Source organism: Trematomus bernacchii, unplaced genomic scaffold (genome assembly GCF_902827165.1).
Source record: "Trematomus bernacchii unplaced genomic scaffold, fTreBer1.1, whole genome shotgun sequence".
NCBI lineage: Eukaryota > Metazoa > Chordata > Actinopteri > Perciformes > Nototheniidae > Trematomus > Trematomus bernacchii.
The window spans coordinates 2,354,505-2,371,185 of record NW_022987571.1 but is presented as its reverse complement, the minus strand read 5'-3'; the positions used below and the strand labels follow the sequence as shown (position 1 = coordinate 2,371,185).

General features: G+C 42.1%; 1 protein-coding gene across 1 annotated transcript; it reads left to right on the top strand.

Annotated features, from left to right (window-relative positions):
• The first annotated feature begins 6,363 nt into the window (after window positions 1-6,363).
• On the top strand, window positions 6,364-13,783 carry ssr2 (signal sequence receptor, beta). Its single transcript, XM_034126211.1, has 6 exons — window positions 6,364-6,443; window positions 7,083-7,243; window positions 9,540-9,638; window positions 10,702-10,810; window positions 11,420-11,497; window positions 13,287-13,783. The coding sequence occupies exons 2-6, from the start codon at window positions 7,083-7,085 to the stop codon at window positions 13,395-13,397; spliced, it is 558 nt and encodes a 185-aa protein (XP_033982102.1). The 5' UTR covers window positions 6,364-6,443; the 3' UTR covers window positions 13,398-13,783.
• The last annotated feature ends 2,898 nt before the right edge of the window (window positions 13,784-16,681 follow it).

The following is a 16,681-nucleotide window of genomic DNA, read 5'->3' as shown; positions in this document are numbered from 1 at the left end:
CACATTGATATGCAAATTAGGTGTTAACTAGTCCTTAACTTTGGGGGTATCTGATAAATATTAAGCCTGACAAAGTACTTAACGTTTAATATATTGCGTGGTTTGTTTTGGGACTTGACAATCAACTTTCCTGCAATGTTAACTATGTTGAAGCACTTATTTTAACAGATATTATACATATTTATTATACTCTTATATGTATGTAGATAGAATAAGAAATGTGCAGAATATGACAGTTTAATGGTGGAGGTACACACATATTGATAGATGTCTTGTTGAGGAACCTATGACCCAAGTTTGTCATCATTGCATAACTACACCGTAGTTGTGTATATGATATGTCAATAAACCTTTGAAAATCTTGAAATCTTGAAAGGGATGTGGAAAATAGCCATTATATACAGTTTTTGATGAACGATTAGAGAATAACGAGTAATGAATATGCTTTATAGGGATCTGCAGGTACATTTTTTGTCTTCTCAAGCACCAACTATCAAATATCTCGCCTGATTGTTTGCACTTGACCATCACCTTCACTGAATTTTACTCAGGTGTAACTAAAGTGTGATTTAAGGGTTATTTATATTTCACATCATTAATCCAAATCTGTAAAGTAACTAAAATAAATGTAGTACAAATACCAGGTTAACCTTAAAGAAAGCCCTCAGGATTATAAAAGACCCCCATCACCCCAGCCACAAACTGTTCTGTCTGCTGCCGTCTGGCAGGCGGTACCGCAGCATCCGGACTAAAACCACCAGACTCAGGGACAGTTTCATCCCACAGGCCAGAAGACTATTAAACACCTGAACTTAGAAACAACATCCATAACATTCATCTGGCTGCTACTTAGAAATTATTTGTCAAATATATCATATTCCAATCACTTGTATATAGAGTCTTATTGCACTATTTCACTTTTTACCATTTTACTATTTTTCTTTTTGTATTTACTTGCACTATTTTTTCTGTGTATCTGTTTTATTGTGTTGCACTGTTGGAGGAGCCTGTGACCTAAGGGGGGGGGGGGGGGGGGGGTAGGACACGTTTGATGCCTTATTTGGTTAGTGTGCCGGGATTCATTCCATTTCAAAGTGCTGTTTGACGCTCCGTGTAAACTTCGCGCACTGCCACTCCAACATCCAATCACAGAGCTTGAGGACTAATCACGGGGTTTGTGAAGCAAAGCACATGGTGTAGTCCCAAACGATAGATGAGGATTCTGGGTAGTGTAGTGTCTTCTGCCATCCTAAACTCCGAAAAAATATTTGTTTCTCCGAATCGAAGTGGAAAAATACAAAAGCATTGTACACAATTTAAACCAATCAATGTTGTGTAATTAACAAGGATAATCTGGTGTTTTTGAGTTGATGAGTAGTGCAGATATCACTGTAAAATCAATCGACAGTGAAGATAATACTTACTTCCGGGTGTAAAATCCTCCGTTATCCAATGGGAATGGACCATAATGGTGCATTTCCACCGCAGGCCTCGCTCAACTTAGTACGGTTTTGTTAGGCCTTGTTAGGCCCGGCTCACTTTAATGCTGCGCTTCCATTACAGTTTAGGAACTGGGGTAGTATCTATAGTAACGCAGTGTAGGCGGAGCCGTGACGTCATCTTCAATGAGCATCCCAGAAAAACAACATCAGCCGTTAGCTGTTAGCACTCAGAGCTCACAGCTCCTCATATCTGTTCAGAAACTAGACAAAAGTTAAACAAGTACAAACCACAGACTGTCTGTGTCATGGCGAGTACAGTCGCTGGTTTATTTATGTCTGTATAGGCCGTTGTTGTGAGTGTGGACGGTCGGAGCATATATTGCGATAGCTTAGCCGATCTCCATTTAGACAACACACATTTTAAAAGGTGTTTCGCCTGCCGTCTGTCTGCAGACTTGTCAAAGCATTAATTCATGGTTTTTACTAACTATCAGTATGTTGTTACTTCGGCATCAGTGGCGGCGCCAGGGTATGGCTGGGGTAGGCTACAGCCATACCAAGAAATGGCTTAGCCCTACCTTAGTCACACCATGAAAAATTATGTTAAAGTAAGCAAATTAAATTAAATAATAAGCACGAGAACACGGCTTCCTCCCGGGGTCATATTTCTCCCGCATTTCCCGACAAAATCAGATTTAGTCACGACTGTTTCCACTCGGACTTGAATACAGCTGTACCATTGTTTGGTTTCCATGGTAGCGCGTCTCTTTAGTAGCACGTGCAACTGAGAGTCTGAGAGGTCAGATCAAAATGCCTCCGAATGCAATTTGAATAGACCTACAGCCAATCAGAGCAACGAAACGTTGGGTCTGCGTCATGCATTACTGATCATACGTCACGTTCACAGTGAAAAGTCCCTAAACTCGCGCCGAGTAAATTGCACAGACAGCAGAACCTTTATATTTCGGATGGATACATTTGTTCTTAAACGCCCTCGCATTGAGGTACACGTCGAACAGGTGCCAGAGTCACACGACCCACCTGAAGAGGATGCCAGCCAGCGGGGACCCGATGGGATTGGAGAGGCCAGAGGTGGCGAAGATGAGGAAAATATGGAGCAGGAGGCCGCTAACGTTAGCAACATCAGCCAAGGACCTGAGGCTGTTAGCGACATTAGCCAAGGACCCGGAGATGGACCAAAACGTCCCATTCGAAAAAACTATCCGTCAAGACAGATTGGAAGCCAGCAACGGTCTTTTAATGGGGCCTGGTTTGACACATACAGCTGGGTCGAATATTCAGTTGAAACTGACTCAGTGTTTTGCTTTGCCTGTCGTCATTTTTTGGGTGCTGGGAAGCGATTCCATTCCGAGCCTGCCTTTACCAATGGATTTAAAAACTGGAAAAATGCAACAGGAGCTTTCAAAAAACACAACGGGAGTGCAGCACACAGGTGTGCCATGGAGGCATGGGCTGAATTTAAACAGACAACGAAAGATGGCTCAAGACTGGGAAACATGATTGATGCAGGTCATTTAAAACTTGTGAAAGAAAACCGTGAGTACATGAAGGCCGTGGTGATGTCCTTACGTTATACTGCATGTCAAGGCATTGCACAGCGAGGTCACCGGGAGCAGGAGGGTGAGGAGAACTCGGTTAATAGGGGAAACTTCCGAGAGCTGCTACAATTAATTGGTGAATTTGACGTGACTGTAGCAAAGAAACTGAACGACAATCCTCAAAATGCTAAATACACACATCAAGACAACCAAAACGAGATTTTCCAGATAATGGCAGATATGGTGCGAAGTGAAATAAGTGCAGAAATTAGGGAAGCTGAATGTTTCGCCCTAATGGTTGACGAAACCAAAGATGTCAGGAAAAGCGAGCAACTGTCCATCGTTGTACGTTATGTTAAAGGAGAACAAGTGCGTGAAGAATTCCTGCACTTCAGACGCACAGAGGGCCTGGACGCCGACTCGCTCCTCAGTACCATCAAACAGACGCTCAGCCAATGCAACATCGACCCACACATGTGTGTTGGACAGTGTTACGATGGGGCTGCTGTCATGTCGGGATGCAAGAACGGAGTACAGCAGAAGTTTAAAAAGGAGGTGCCAAATGCTGTGTATATCCACTGCCATGCACACAGATTAAACCTCGTGTTGGTTGATGTGGTCCGCAACGTTGAAGCAGCAGCCTACTTTTTTGAAACTATACAAATGCTGTACAACTTCTTCGCCAACTCAGTCGCCCATGATATTTTCCTCAAGAAACAGAGAGAAATGGAGCCAACTTCACAACCAGTTGAACTTAAGAACCTATCGGAAACACGCTGGTCATGTCAATATACAGCGCTGGTGGCTATCCGCAAATCACTGCCTGCAGTAAAGGCAACATTTACAGAGATCATGTCTCAGCCCAATGCGCGGAGGAAAACGGAGGCCAGAGCGGTGAGTGGACTAATTGATGAGCAGTTTGTCTTGCTTCTTACGCTTTTCGAGGATCTTTTCCGTGTCACAAAATTCATGTCTGACCAGCTCCAATCTCCCAGCCTTGAGCTGTCCTCCGCAATGGACTTGGCTGATTCGGTCATAGCGACACTGACAGACAGACGCGCAGAGGAGTCATGGAGGGAAATTCGGGACAGAGCAAGCGACCTGTGCACCAAAGCCAATGTAAATCACAATGAGACACCCGAAAGGAGACAGGCACAGCCTCCTCGACATCTACAGGAGTTTGTTGTGGAAGCCCAAATTGAACGCACACCAGTTACATCCCTAGATGCGCTGCGCACAGAGTGTTTCTACCCAGTAATCGACAGACTTGTGGTTGAAATGAGAAGACGTTTCTCAACCGAGGCCGGTGGTGTCCTATCCGGAGTCTCGGCACTCAGCCCTAAACATGCATCCTTCTAGACAATAAATGTCTGCAACCCATGGCCAAGTTCTATGGAGTGACGGAAGAGAACCTGACCCCAGAGCTACACCAGGTTAAGCGCCTACTGGAAAGAAAGAAACAACAGGGACATGATGAACTGAAGGACACAGCGGAATTCCTGGCTTTAATGCGACCCTACAAGGATGCCTTTACGGATTTACACAGACTCATATGCATATCCCTGACTCTGCCTGTGACCTCTGCTGGCTGCGAACGCAGCTTCTCCTGTCTCCGTCGCATCAAGAATTATCTAAGAAACAGCAGTGGTGATACACGGAACAGCAACCTGGGCCTGCTGGCTATCAATAAGCAGAGGAGTAAGGCACTGGATGTCCAGCGTGTCATTGACATTTTCGCTTCCAACCACAACAACAGGCGGATCGTGCTGCTTTGAGAACGTCAATAGTGAGTTTTGCATATATTTTGTAATAATGGATCATTTGAAAAAGTGTTTTGTATGACAATAGAGACACAGGCCACCTGTTGTGTGGTCTGTCTGTCTGTCTGTCTGTCTTTCTCTCCCTCTCACTCTCCCTCTCTCTCTCCCTCTCCGTGTCAATTCTATATGCCAATTTTTCTTGTTTCTGCCGCTGTGTAGCATGTTGTAACAACGTGGAATTAGCAGAATAGGCTATTGTATTGTTTAACTCACACCTGTTGCTCTCGATGTAATTTAGCTGATAAAAGGAGACTAATAAAAGCTAATAAAAGTCTCACGCGTGGCGTTTCACTGTCAAGGGGTGCGATATAGCGTGTATGTAATTACATTACAAATACTGACTTGAGCCCCACCACTGTATGGGTTAGCCCTACCATAGATTATCCAACAAAAATACTCTGGCGCCGCCACTGTTCGGCATCATTTTGAAACGTGTATTACAATTAAATCACGGTCAAATATGTTCATCTTGTTGTAGTTGTAGCCCCCTTGCCAGCGATTCTCTCTCTAGCAAACTCAGCCCGACTCAGCCCTGTTTGTTGGCCCCGATAGAACCACGATTTTGTCGGCCCAGAAAAAAGGTGAAAAAGTAGCCCCGGGCCGGAACTAGGCATAGTGGAAACGCAACCAAAAACGGGCCCGGCACGACACGGCACGCTTAAACCGCGTTTTTTGAAGCATGATTTTTTTTTAATAGTCTAATAAATATAAAAAAATTGCCAGTGTTATCAGTTGCAAGTGTGTATATGTTGTAATAATGACGACTTGATTTGAAGCCTGTGTTTGTGAGTGAGAGTGAGAGAGTGAGAGAAAGAGAGAGAGAGCGTGCACGCCAGGAATAATGCCGAATAGGCCTAATCAGAATCATTTCAACAAATATCTGCACCGGGGCCAATCACAACCTTGTTACGCCACTGCCCAGAACTATACAGTACATTTCTATCATAACACGTTGGGGTACTCAACATTTCCGGATTCACAGTGCTGGCTGTCACTACCCGATCGGTCCACCTGCCCGATCTGTACTGCGCATGTGCGAGATGGTCCACCATATTGGACAACTACATATGGCAACTCTACTAGGACACTTGACACAGTGGCTTTTGGCAAAGCAGAAAAAGAACCGAGAGAGATTATTGTTATTACAACGTGACTTCACTATTATTTAACAACTCTTTTTATTGGGTTGTTTTATTTGGGGTTAAATACATTGTCAGAATAAGTGAGAAATGGATTTAACTTCTGTTAGACAGCTATCATACTGAATAAATATTTACTGTGAATGTATGCAAAAATGTATGGCATATAGCTGTCTAACAGAAGTTAAATCCATGTCTCACTTATTCTGACAATGTACCCAAATAAAAGAACCCAATAAAAAGAGTTGTTAAATAATAGTGAAGTCACGTTGTAATAACAATAATTCAGTGACACTGGCAACTAGAAATAAATTGCAAGAACGTGTCTTGCTATACCGCCCCCAGGCAGCAGGGGGCGCTGCCGCCTCCCGCCCTCCGTAACTTCCCTGTCAGTACACGTCATGCAAACAGCAGCTTTGAGCTTCTGAGCATGCGCGTGTCCAACTCCTTCAATATCCGCGACTCGCACAGCAGCAGAACACGGTAAGAGTCTGCTCCTCTATTTCTGTTAACTCTTCAAACTGCTCTCATTTTATAACTTGATATTTTATAATGACATACACCAACATTACTGCCTCAGTTTGTGTAGTGTAAACGCAGACCCTGGGCTTTGTTGTCCAGTTTAACTGGAGCTAACGATAGATAGCGTTGTGACTCGTATTGTACACGTATGCGTCAGGAACGGTCATCCCTCAGCACTGACTTCTAAATGTATTACTTTTACTTCAAATATGAATGAAGGCTCTTTTCCAACACTAGTATTGTGATTATTTTCTACAGATCAAGTTTGATCAAAATAGCTGCTCTCTTCAAAGCTAGCATGTTTCTTTTTATTATGCTGTTTAACTGATAACTGGGCTATTTCAAATTGAGCCTTCCTTACCATCTTTACATAGTTTAATGCACGTTGTAATTGTATTCTCTTTTTTTATTTAAATATCCCGGGGTTTCTTAATTTTTTTTCATTTGTTGTCCCCCTGAAACAGATGTGTAATTTGTGACACCAGCATTTTAAATCAAGTTTGATCGACTGATATGTTGACCCCAAACATCCCAACCTTGTAGCACTCTCTGCATTATTTGTCAGATTGTAATTGTTGATGTCTTCTTTTCTTTTCGAAGATGATGAAGACGCTTCACGTGCTTGTGGTCCTGGCTCTGCTGGCCCTGGGCTCCGGAGAGGAGGGGGCCCGTCTGCTGGCCTCTAAATCTCTGCTCAACCGCTACGCTGTGGAGGGCCGAGACCTCACTCTGCAGTACAACATCTACAATGTGGGCTCCAGGTCAGCACTGCCATATATACACCTCTCTATAACCCCTTATGCAGGACACCCTCATTCAAGATTCAAGGCTTTATTGTCATGTGCACAGTAGCTACAGTGTAGAAATGGCAATGAAAAACTTAAGTCCCTGGCTCCTCCAACAGTGCAAAATGAATATATATATTTATAGGACATAAAACAAATAAAACGGATAAATAGTGCAAGAGAATGTTTTGAGATGTGCAAGCCAGTCCACGCTCCATATGTTAGTCCCCGAACAGACCTAAATATGGAGTGGAATGGTACTTAAAGAGGTCCCAGTTCACCTCCTTGGCCCTGCCGTGGTGCCCTTGAGCAAGGCACCAGACATTTAAATAGTCCAAATACAAAGAGTCAACGGTATAGACTGTAAGTCCTTACTGTGACATGCTGCAGCTATTGATGAACCGTTTGTTATGAACTATTTCCCAGACATAGCTCCCCATAAAAACTAGAAAGGGTTCCTTCCACATCTCCTACAAATCCTGCCCCCTGTGAAGCACAAGAGCAGAGGATGTTAGTGCTCGAGTGGCAGAGTACATCAGAGGGACACACTAGGCTCATCTCAATTGAATATTTCACCTCCTCCTTTCCCTCACTCGCGTCCCTTCCTTGCGTCTTAGCCCCGCCTCCGTGAGACGCGAGGAAGAGACGCGAGGACAGAGGAGTCCTCAGGTATTAATTGGGATGTCCTCGTTCACTCCAGCGTCACCATAAACAACGCCCTTTACTTCTGGTGGCGCAGTGCATCACCTGTCACTGGACTTCACATCAATCCCTTCAAACCTGGGATTTAGTTTTTCATTGAAATGATTTCGTCCATCTCTTCCATTCATCTCTTTATTATAGTTTTCTATGTATTATTTTCGGTCCTGTATTTGTTTTTCCAGGTATAACATTTCATTTAAGTTATAATTATAATCATAACAATAATAATAATTGATGGATTCATTTCATTATGGTATTTGAGCTTGTTTCAGATCAACTTTTGTATTGTATGTTGTTATTTAATTTGTCCTACAGAAGAGACACAAATCACTAACATATGTATTAGTTATGCTACCCGTATGTATATCCTAAATGTTTGACGTGCTGTGGGTCTACCACACATGCATCAAAAACCACAAGTAAAAACTGTACGTTATTATTATATAATCAAAACATTATTATAGAATTTGTAAGTATATTTCACACACTTTAATGTTTTTATAGAGTATGATCTCCTCATTCGTTTAAGAGATTTAATATATTTGACTCTTAATGAAGCACTTTAAACATTGAATGACTCTGATCCTCCTTTAATGGTCAGATCAGCTGCAGTGAGCAGAGGCTGTGCAGCTGGGGGCGGAGCTCTGAGTCAGATCAGCTGCAGTGAGCAGAGGCTGTGCAGCTGGGGGCGGAGCTCTGAGTCAGATCAGCTGCAGTGAGCAGAGGCTGTGCAGCTGGGGGCGGAGCTCTGAGTCAGATCAGCTGCAGTGAGCAGAGGCTGTGCAGCTGGGGGCGGAGCTCTGAGTCAGATCAGCTGCAGTGAGCAGAGGCTGTGCAGCTGGGGGCGGAGCTCTGAGTCAGATCAGCTGCAGTGAGCAGAGGCTGTGCAGCTGGGGGCGGAGCTTTGAGTCAGATCAGCTGCAGTGAGCAGAGGCTGTGCAGCTGGGGGCGGAGCTCTGAGTCAGATCAGCTGCAGTGAGCAGAGGCTGTGCAGCTGGGGGCGGAGCTCTGAGTCAGATCAGCTGCAGTGAGCAGAGGCTGTGCAGCTGGGGGCGGAGCTCTGAGTCAGATCAGCTGCAGTGAGCAGAGGCTGTGCAGCTGGGGGCGGAGCTTTGAGTCAGATCAGCTGCAGTGAGCAGAGGCTGTGCAGCTGGGGGCGGAGCTCTGAGTCAGATCAGCTGCAGTGAGCAGAGGCTGTGCAGCTGGGGGCGGAGCTTTGAGTCAGATCAGCTGCAGTGAGCAGAGGCTGTGCAGCTGGGGGCGGAGCTCTGAGTCAGATCAGCTGCAGTGAGCAGAGGCTGTGAAGGTGGTGAAGTAGTGAAAACACTTCCGCGCAGTCTGCTCTCATGTATCCTCCCTTTCCTCTCCTCTGGAAGCCTCCTCCCTCACCCCTCCTCGACTCCTCCGTGTGCATTTCAGCAATTGGGACGTCCTTCAACATGGCGTGTCTTGATTGATTTCCGGGTCAAGTCCCGGAGGAGGGGGAGAGAGGAGTCGAGGAGGGACATTGAGATGAACCTACTGTTGTTGTGTTGTCCTCTAATGTAATGTCCTCTCTCTGTCTCCACAGTGCTGCTCTGGAGGTGGAGCTGTCAGATGATTCTTTCCCCCCTGAAGACTTTGGAATCGTTTCAGGAATGCTGAATGTGAAATGGGACAGGATTGCACCGTATCCTTAAATCAAGTTATTAACCGCGCTCTCCCCTTACAGATGTTGGTGCTGTAGGATGAAGTCAGTAATGGTAGTAGGAACTAACTGACTGACACTGATTCCTCTGGCTGCCATTTTTAGCATTACAAACCTTTACTTTCACAAAAGGCATCTTAAAGTCAGCAGGGAAATGAGTCTGACATCACAGACAAGCCAGCAGCACACATGTGAATAAGAACACACACTTGTTTAGCACATGATCCAATCACTAAATCTGTCATTGTCACTAAGAAGACAATTGGGTTGTGAGGTTTTACTGAATTGTTTTCAAATATTAGATTAGATTCAACTTTATTGTCAGTGCACAGAGTACAAGTACTAAGAAATCGAAATGCAGTTTGCATCTTAACAGAAGTGCAAAACAAGCAGTAAAGAACAGAGTTATTCAGAGTATAATGTTAATATGTACATCTGACAGTGTGTACACCGTGAACAGTAAGGCAGTATTAACATTACAGACATCACACTGGAAAGTTGATTTGAATTCAATGTTTTATGTAAACAGATTTCACATAATCGTAGTTGAACCTAATATTTTTAGTTTAAGCTTGATATTATTGCTTTCAACTAACCTAATACAGTTATGTGAAATCTGTTGACAATACATTTAATTGATGTCAACGTTTTAGTTTTTCAGTGCAGTATATACACTATAGATCAGGTATAAGGAGGCGTGTGGCGCAGTGGATTTGTGCTCTGCTCTTCGAATCAGAGGATAGCAAGTTTGAGTCCCACTGCAGTCAGCATGTCGTTGTGTCCCTGGGCAAGACACCCCAAATTGCTCCTGTGGGGATTGCCCACAGTACTGAGTATGTAAGTCGCTTTGGATAAAAGCGTCTAACATGTAATGTTTAAATAAACAATTATAATACAGCCACAATACAAAATAAATAGGAATATATTATAGACCGTTATTGGCATTTTTAAATAATATGATATGACGTAAGGGAAAAAGTGTGTGTGTGTGGGTGTGGGGGGGTGTGTAAGTTCAAGTTGTTGGATTTAACTGTTGACCTTCCAGAGCGAGCAATGTCTCTCACACCGTGGTGCTGCGCCCCCTGAAGGCCGGGTACTTCAACTTCACCTCGGCCTCCGTCAGCTACCTGGCCCAGGAGGGAGGACAAGTGCTGGTAACAGCTGTTTATCATCTCAGTGGATTCATGCAGTGACTGTGTGCAGGCATGACCAGACGGTGTTAGAGGGGCTGGACACATTTGTTTTTGCAGTTTTTGTTACTTTTACATAAATCTATTCCTGGAATAACTACTTTTTACATATCTACAGGAGAAAGGACATGTACCACAAAGCTATAGTATAAAATGTTCTAGATAAGTTAGACTGTTCTATTAAAAAGACAATATATTACAGCAACAGAAACGTATATACAATAAAGGCATTCAGATTAGGCCTCAGAAATAACGGGCAATAAGGAGATGCTGATTTTTTACGGCTAAGATGTGTGTGCCAACAAATTAGTTTAACATCATTCACATATGTCATAATTAGGCAAACAATTGTTAAAGCAACACATGCACTTTAGATAATGTGTATTAGACACAGGTTTTTGTTGTTTTTTTTGCTTTATGTTCGACAATATGATTGAGTTAAATAAAGTACATTCTCAAAAGGGCACTTCTCTTGCAAAAAGGCTGATGCTCAAACCCCCTCTGAGGTCTATCTGTGCACGTGCCTGACTGTGTGTGTAGTGAATGAACCTCACGTGTGTGTGTTCCCCTCAGGTGGGCTACACCAGTGCCCCTGGACAGGGAGGCATCCTGGCTCAGAGGGAGTTCGACCGACGCTTCTCCCCCCACTATGTGAGTGTTGCTCTCTCTGCTTCCTCCTCACTGAGTGCTCTGACCTCTGGTGATGTCATCGAAACCTCTGCAGTGCTTCCTGTTCAGTAGTGGACATAACACAGGAGAACTCAAACCAGTCTGTTCAATGTAATTATGAAACAGGGCTGTAGTTATTGGATCCCTGCATGAAAGTTAATGTATAATAATTGTTAACAAAACATGTCTCTGTAAACACACCATTAAGCGAAAAGGAGCAGGGAGAAGAAAACAAATCTTATATTACCTGCCCCTTTCTAAAAAAAGAAATAGATGGTCTGTCCTTCATATTTCTTTTTTCACAGCCAAACATAACAGTATCTTAGGATACTAAGAGAAACACAAAAAAGACTTATTTCCCACTTGACGGTTAACGGAAAGAAACAAAACAACAACCACAAACATATGATGGATGTGTTGTTCAATGATCTGAAATCCATTCCTACTCGGCTAAAAGGCTGTTCTGATGGTCCCACGTAGCGAGCAAAGAAGCATGGCTCTTGTCATGAGAGCATGTTACAAAATAAAGTTAATCAACATCTTTATTATTAAAAAGTGGCACAATAAACATGTTTTACTACCATGCTGTGATCAATTATATTGTAGATATAAACTGGCCTGCCTGTTTTTAGCTTACTCTAATGCAGTCTCATAAAACAGGGCTGTTTCTTACTGTCTTGTCATTGTATACTGAATACACGTCACACTACTAGAACATGTACTAGAGGATATGAATACTAGTGAAATTCCTCGACTCTTGATACCAATACAATACTACTGTAAAAACCAAACCATAATTCAATGTGCTTCAACATACACTTAATTGTTGGCAAACTCGTTTTTGTTAAATAGGTAAACGGGTCATAATTCCCCCAGTATTATCTTTTTTATATTGGTGTGAAAACATTACTTTTTCTACTTTTTTTTTCTCACTAAAAGTACATTTAACAAGAACACATCATGATAAGCTTCTAGAATTTGGATTTCAAGTCAATAGACTTCATAATGCAACTCTAGGAGCCTCCAATCACCAGCTGCTGACGACTCTCTCTGAATAGGCCCCTCCTCCTTGTAACTAACAATGTAGCATCATCAGGGCTGCGTCAATAGTGACTTTACTGTTTCCCAAAAATATGTTTTTATTCTCCCAGGATGGCGTTGGGGTTGAGTCCTGAGGTAGAAAACTGAGTGCCATCACATTTTGGCATCGACTTGTTTCCAAAATATCAATTCCTCATATATCCCTAATACTGAGCGGTGTTTTTAGGTTAACTTAACCCTCGGGTATATCAACACAAAATCACCTTTTGTGTGTGTGTGTGTGTGTGTGTGTGTGTGTGTGTGTGTGTGTGTGTGTGTGTGTGTGTGTGTGTGTGTGTGTGTGTGTGTGTGTGTGTGTGTGTGTGTGTGTGTGTGTGTGTGTGTGTGTGTGGTGTGTGTGTGTGTGTGTGTGTGTGTGTGTGTGTGTGTGTGTGTGTGTGTGTGTGTGTGTGTGTGTGTGTGTGTGTGTGTGTGTGTGTGTGTGTGTGTGTGTGTGTGTGTGTGTGTGTGCTATATGTAAATTATGTAAAGGACAATACAAAAAGAAAGAGGTTAACAACTCGATAGTATATCAATTAAAGTAGCTGTTGGTAAAAGTGTTCATGGTTATGGAGAGCGAGAAACTAAAACTATGGAGTTGCAAAAAGAGTTTTAACAAAAGGTAGATCATTAGAAGAGTACTTCTGACTCTGTTGGCTGTGGTTTGACCCCTCTCATGTTTCCCCTCCAGCTGGACTGGGCTGCGTTCGGCGTGATGACTCTGCCCTCCATCGGCATCCCTCTGCTGCTCTGGTACTCCAGCAAGAGGAAGTACGACTCACCGAAGGCCAAGAAGAACTGAGAAGACATGAGGGGGGGTGGGAGTCAAAGGCGTTAATGGGCACAGGATCTCTGAATAGCTTAACCCATATTGGGGTTGAAAAGTACAGTGACTAAGAAACGTAATTGTGATTTGATAAAGCAAGCGGCGTCAATAAGAGAACTTTGAACAGGAAGTAGAACATGGTGAACAGTTTGTGGTTTCCAAACCATGACCGTGTACAGAGCGCTCTCTGTTCTAACCTTCACCTAATGGCTGTTCCTTCAGATCTGCAAACTGCTTCATGTAACAGAACAATTACAAGTAACACCATTTTGTATGTGTAGCTGAATTCAGATTTTGAAGTTTATCGCCAGTTATTTAACTTCAAGAGAAATGTAATAAAAACGGGCTGTTTTTTTTTCTAACGCTGAGTCTGATTTATTTTGGGGGTTTTACATTCCTACCTTTCAGTTTTTGTAACAACTTATTCTATGGAACCATGATAAAGAAATAACAATAATGTCATCCTGTGCTTTGGAACACAGCATGCAGTCAGGACATGTGAATAAAAGGCATTGAACACATCTCGCAGCAGCAGGGAGAAGGCAACTTTAAAGAAGAACTGAGATGAGAAACAGCTTGGTTTCTCTATAAGCTGTTTGTGTCGTGACTACATTATATTTGGCTGACGCTTTTATCCAAAGAGACTTACAATAAGTGCAAAAACCATAGAGATTCAAACTCCGAACAACAAGGAAAGTGCAGATATATTCACTTATATTAAGTCATACTATAGTAAGTGCTGGTGAATGATTGACCAGGCCTAAGCTAACTCTTTAAAGTGCCTTTTTTTTAATAATACAGTTCTTTCTTATCAAGTTCTGAAGTCTCTAGAAGTGGCTCCACATTCACAAACTACTTAGGACATAAAAGTTGGTTAGTTATAAAAAGCAAAATAATTAAATATTCTTTAATAATATTCAACTCTTAAAAAAGACATTCTACATAACAATTACTTTTACTTTTGATGCTTTAAGTCATCAAGCTGATAATATTCCAAGTAGTATTTAAGATTATTCACAAATTGTCCATTGTGCAGAATATGTACTGTTTTAGTATTTTCAGTATTTTGATGCTAATACTTTTGTACTTTTACTTAAGTATTTTTTTTAAATCAGGACTACTTGTATTGGGGTATTTTGAGACCATAATATGTTATACTTTTACAAAGGATCTGTCAACTGTTTCCACCTCTGGTTGTGACTGACCCTCTTCATGTAGCTCATCTACCTGCTTAGAAAAGCCTCAGGCACTTCAGCTGCCATGCATTAGTCAAGATATCACTCTTGATGAGAAAAGAAGAAATACATGAATTGAATGCTCCTCACTTCCCATGATGCTGTTCTTCTACAGATGACCTTAAACTCCCAAAGACCCCACCTGCCCTGTTGTAAAGTGTTTATTTGCAGCCATGTTGCTTGTATAAAAGCTGTGCTGTGGACCATCTAAAGCAAAACATATATTTTTTAATCAATATTCTAACATAAATAGTTTTGTCACAGCAACATTTTGACAGAAAATGTTTGTAAAAATAGAAGTACAAATTAAATGAAAATAAACATAACAAATACAAACAATATATACATATTCTTCTAATATACATTTATTCTGAAGAGTATCCACACACTATAACATACTGTATACAGAATACATTAGAATACTCAATTTTATATATTGGTATACAAATCTACTAAAGGGACATAAACATGGTGTACTATATATATAAAAACATTGGCACACTAGCTTTTAATTAAAAGTAAAATATAACCTGAGAGTGAGTGTATGTAGGCTACAAGATGTAAATACAGTATGTGGAAAATAATTCAGAGATGAAAGTCAGAATTCTGAAAAAAGATTATTTATTGTTTTCTGAAGTTTTTTCTTAAAGGTAGGGTAGGTAAGTTTGAGAAGCCGGCTCGAGATATACTTTTTGTTATATTCCATGGAATGCTCTTAACATCCCGATAGCAATGAATATCTTAAGTGCTTTGACAAAAAATCCATAAAAAAACGTCATCTGTAAAAAGTACGCCCAATCATTTTAGCCGGCCCGGCTAAAATAACTGGATGGCCTACCTGCCTGTCAGCCTTCCATCTGTGCACAAACTTATCTCGTGCCCTCATTGGTCATGTTCGCGTTCGTGTGTGTTGGAGGAGGGGCTCTGTAAGGAAGTGGCAGATTTTCTCCGGTTGTGTATTTTCAAATTCTAGCGATCTCGAGCCGGTTTCTCAAACTTACCTACCCTACCTTTAAATTCTAAGAACCGATTTTTTTTTACTTTTCACTTCTCAAAAACAAATTCTCTTCCGTTAATAATGGAATTATAAAAAAGGAAAACTGGAGTATTTACGGTGAACGGACATGACGGCCCAATCCCAAACCACGCCCTACACCCTACCCTACCCCGGCCTACACACTACCCTTCCGTTTGCGCGTTCGCGCGGAGGGTCCGAGTGCTGTTCCAAACCAACGAGTGTGGAGCGGTGTGGAGGGGGAGTGGGCTATCAAGCCCTCAAACAGCGATGTTGCGGTCGAATAGTCCAAAAATCAGCTCCTAAGTTCTAACCCTATCGTCTATTCCTTGACCTCTGAGTGAAACGTCACGGGGTTAAGGGATAGTGGATAGGAGAATTCAAAAGGATTTAGGAGAATCGACTGCACTTTCACTATCCGACGTGTTCATGATGCGCCAGCGGAGGTCATAAATGTGCGTCTGCTGCTGTGGGGAAACTATGGAAACTACAGTTTTCTATACAGCGGACTACAACATGGATGTTTAATAAGAACAAGGGACTACTGTAAACTCATCTAGAGACTCTGCACCGTGCTCTGATGCTGTTGTTTTATGCTTTATGAACGGGGACAACAGAGAAACATATTCTTCATGACCAAAGTTGGAATTGAAATAAAAAAGGAAAGTGAAACTTATGCTCGTCACCCTCTCCCTCCGGTCCACATTAATACAAATGATCCCAATACGTATGATTGTATGAAAAGATCTTAAAATCAATACAAATGTATTTATTATAAACGTTAGTCCTTAACATCTATCACTGTGTATATCACCATTCAAACATATTTTAAAAGTTGAACAAACCCCACACAGCTCAGTAAAGACTGTGAAATGTTGACTTTATTTGATCATTTCAGTAAAAACTAACGTTCATATTTCTCTTTTTGATTATAATACTGATGAATGTTCAAAACAAAGCACTTTGGCAAGTTACCACATACGTTTTAAAATGCTTAATAAGCACCGTAA

What these genes read in the sequence shown, in the direction of transcription:
- ssr2 (XM_034126211.1), top strand. Translation starts at nt 7,083, where the DNA reads ATGATGAAGACGCTTCACGTGCTTGTGGTCCTGGCTCTGCTGGCCCTG. An exon ending in AAATGGGACAGGATTGCACC is followed by an intron (nt 9,639 to 10,701) that starts GTATCCTTAAAT and finishes TTGACCTTCCAG; the next exon opens with AGCGAGCAATGTCTCTCACA. An exon ending in AGGAGGGAGGACAAGTGCTG is followed by an intron (nt 10,811 to 11,419) that starts GTAACAGCTGTT and finishes TGTTCCCCTCAG; the next exon opens with GTGGGCTACACCAGTGCCCC.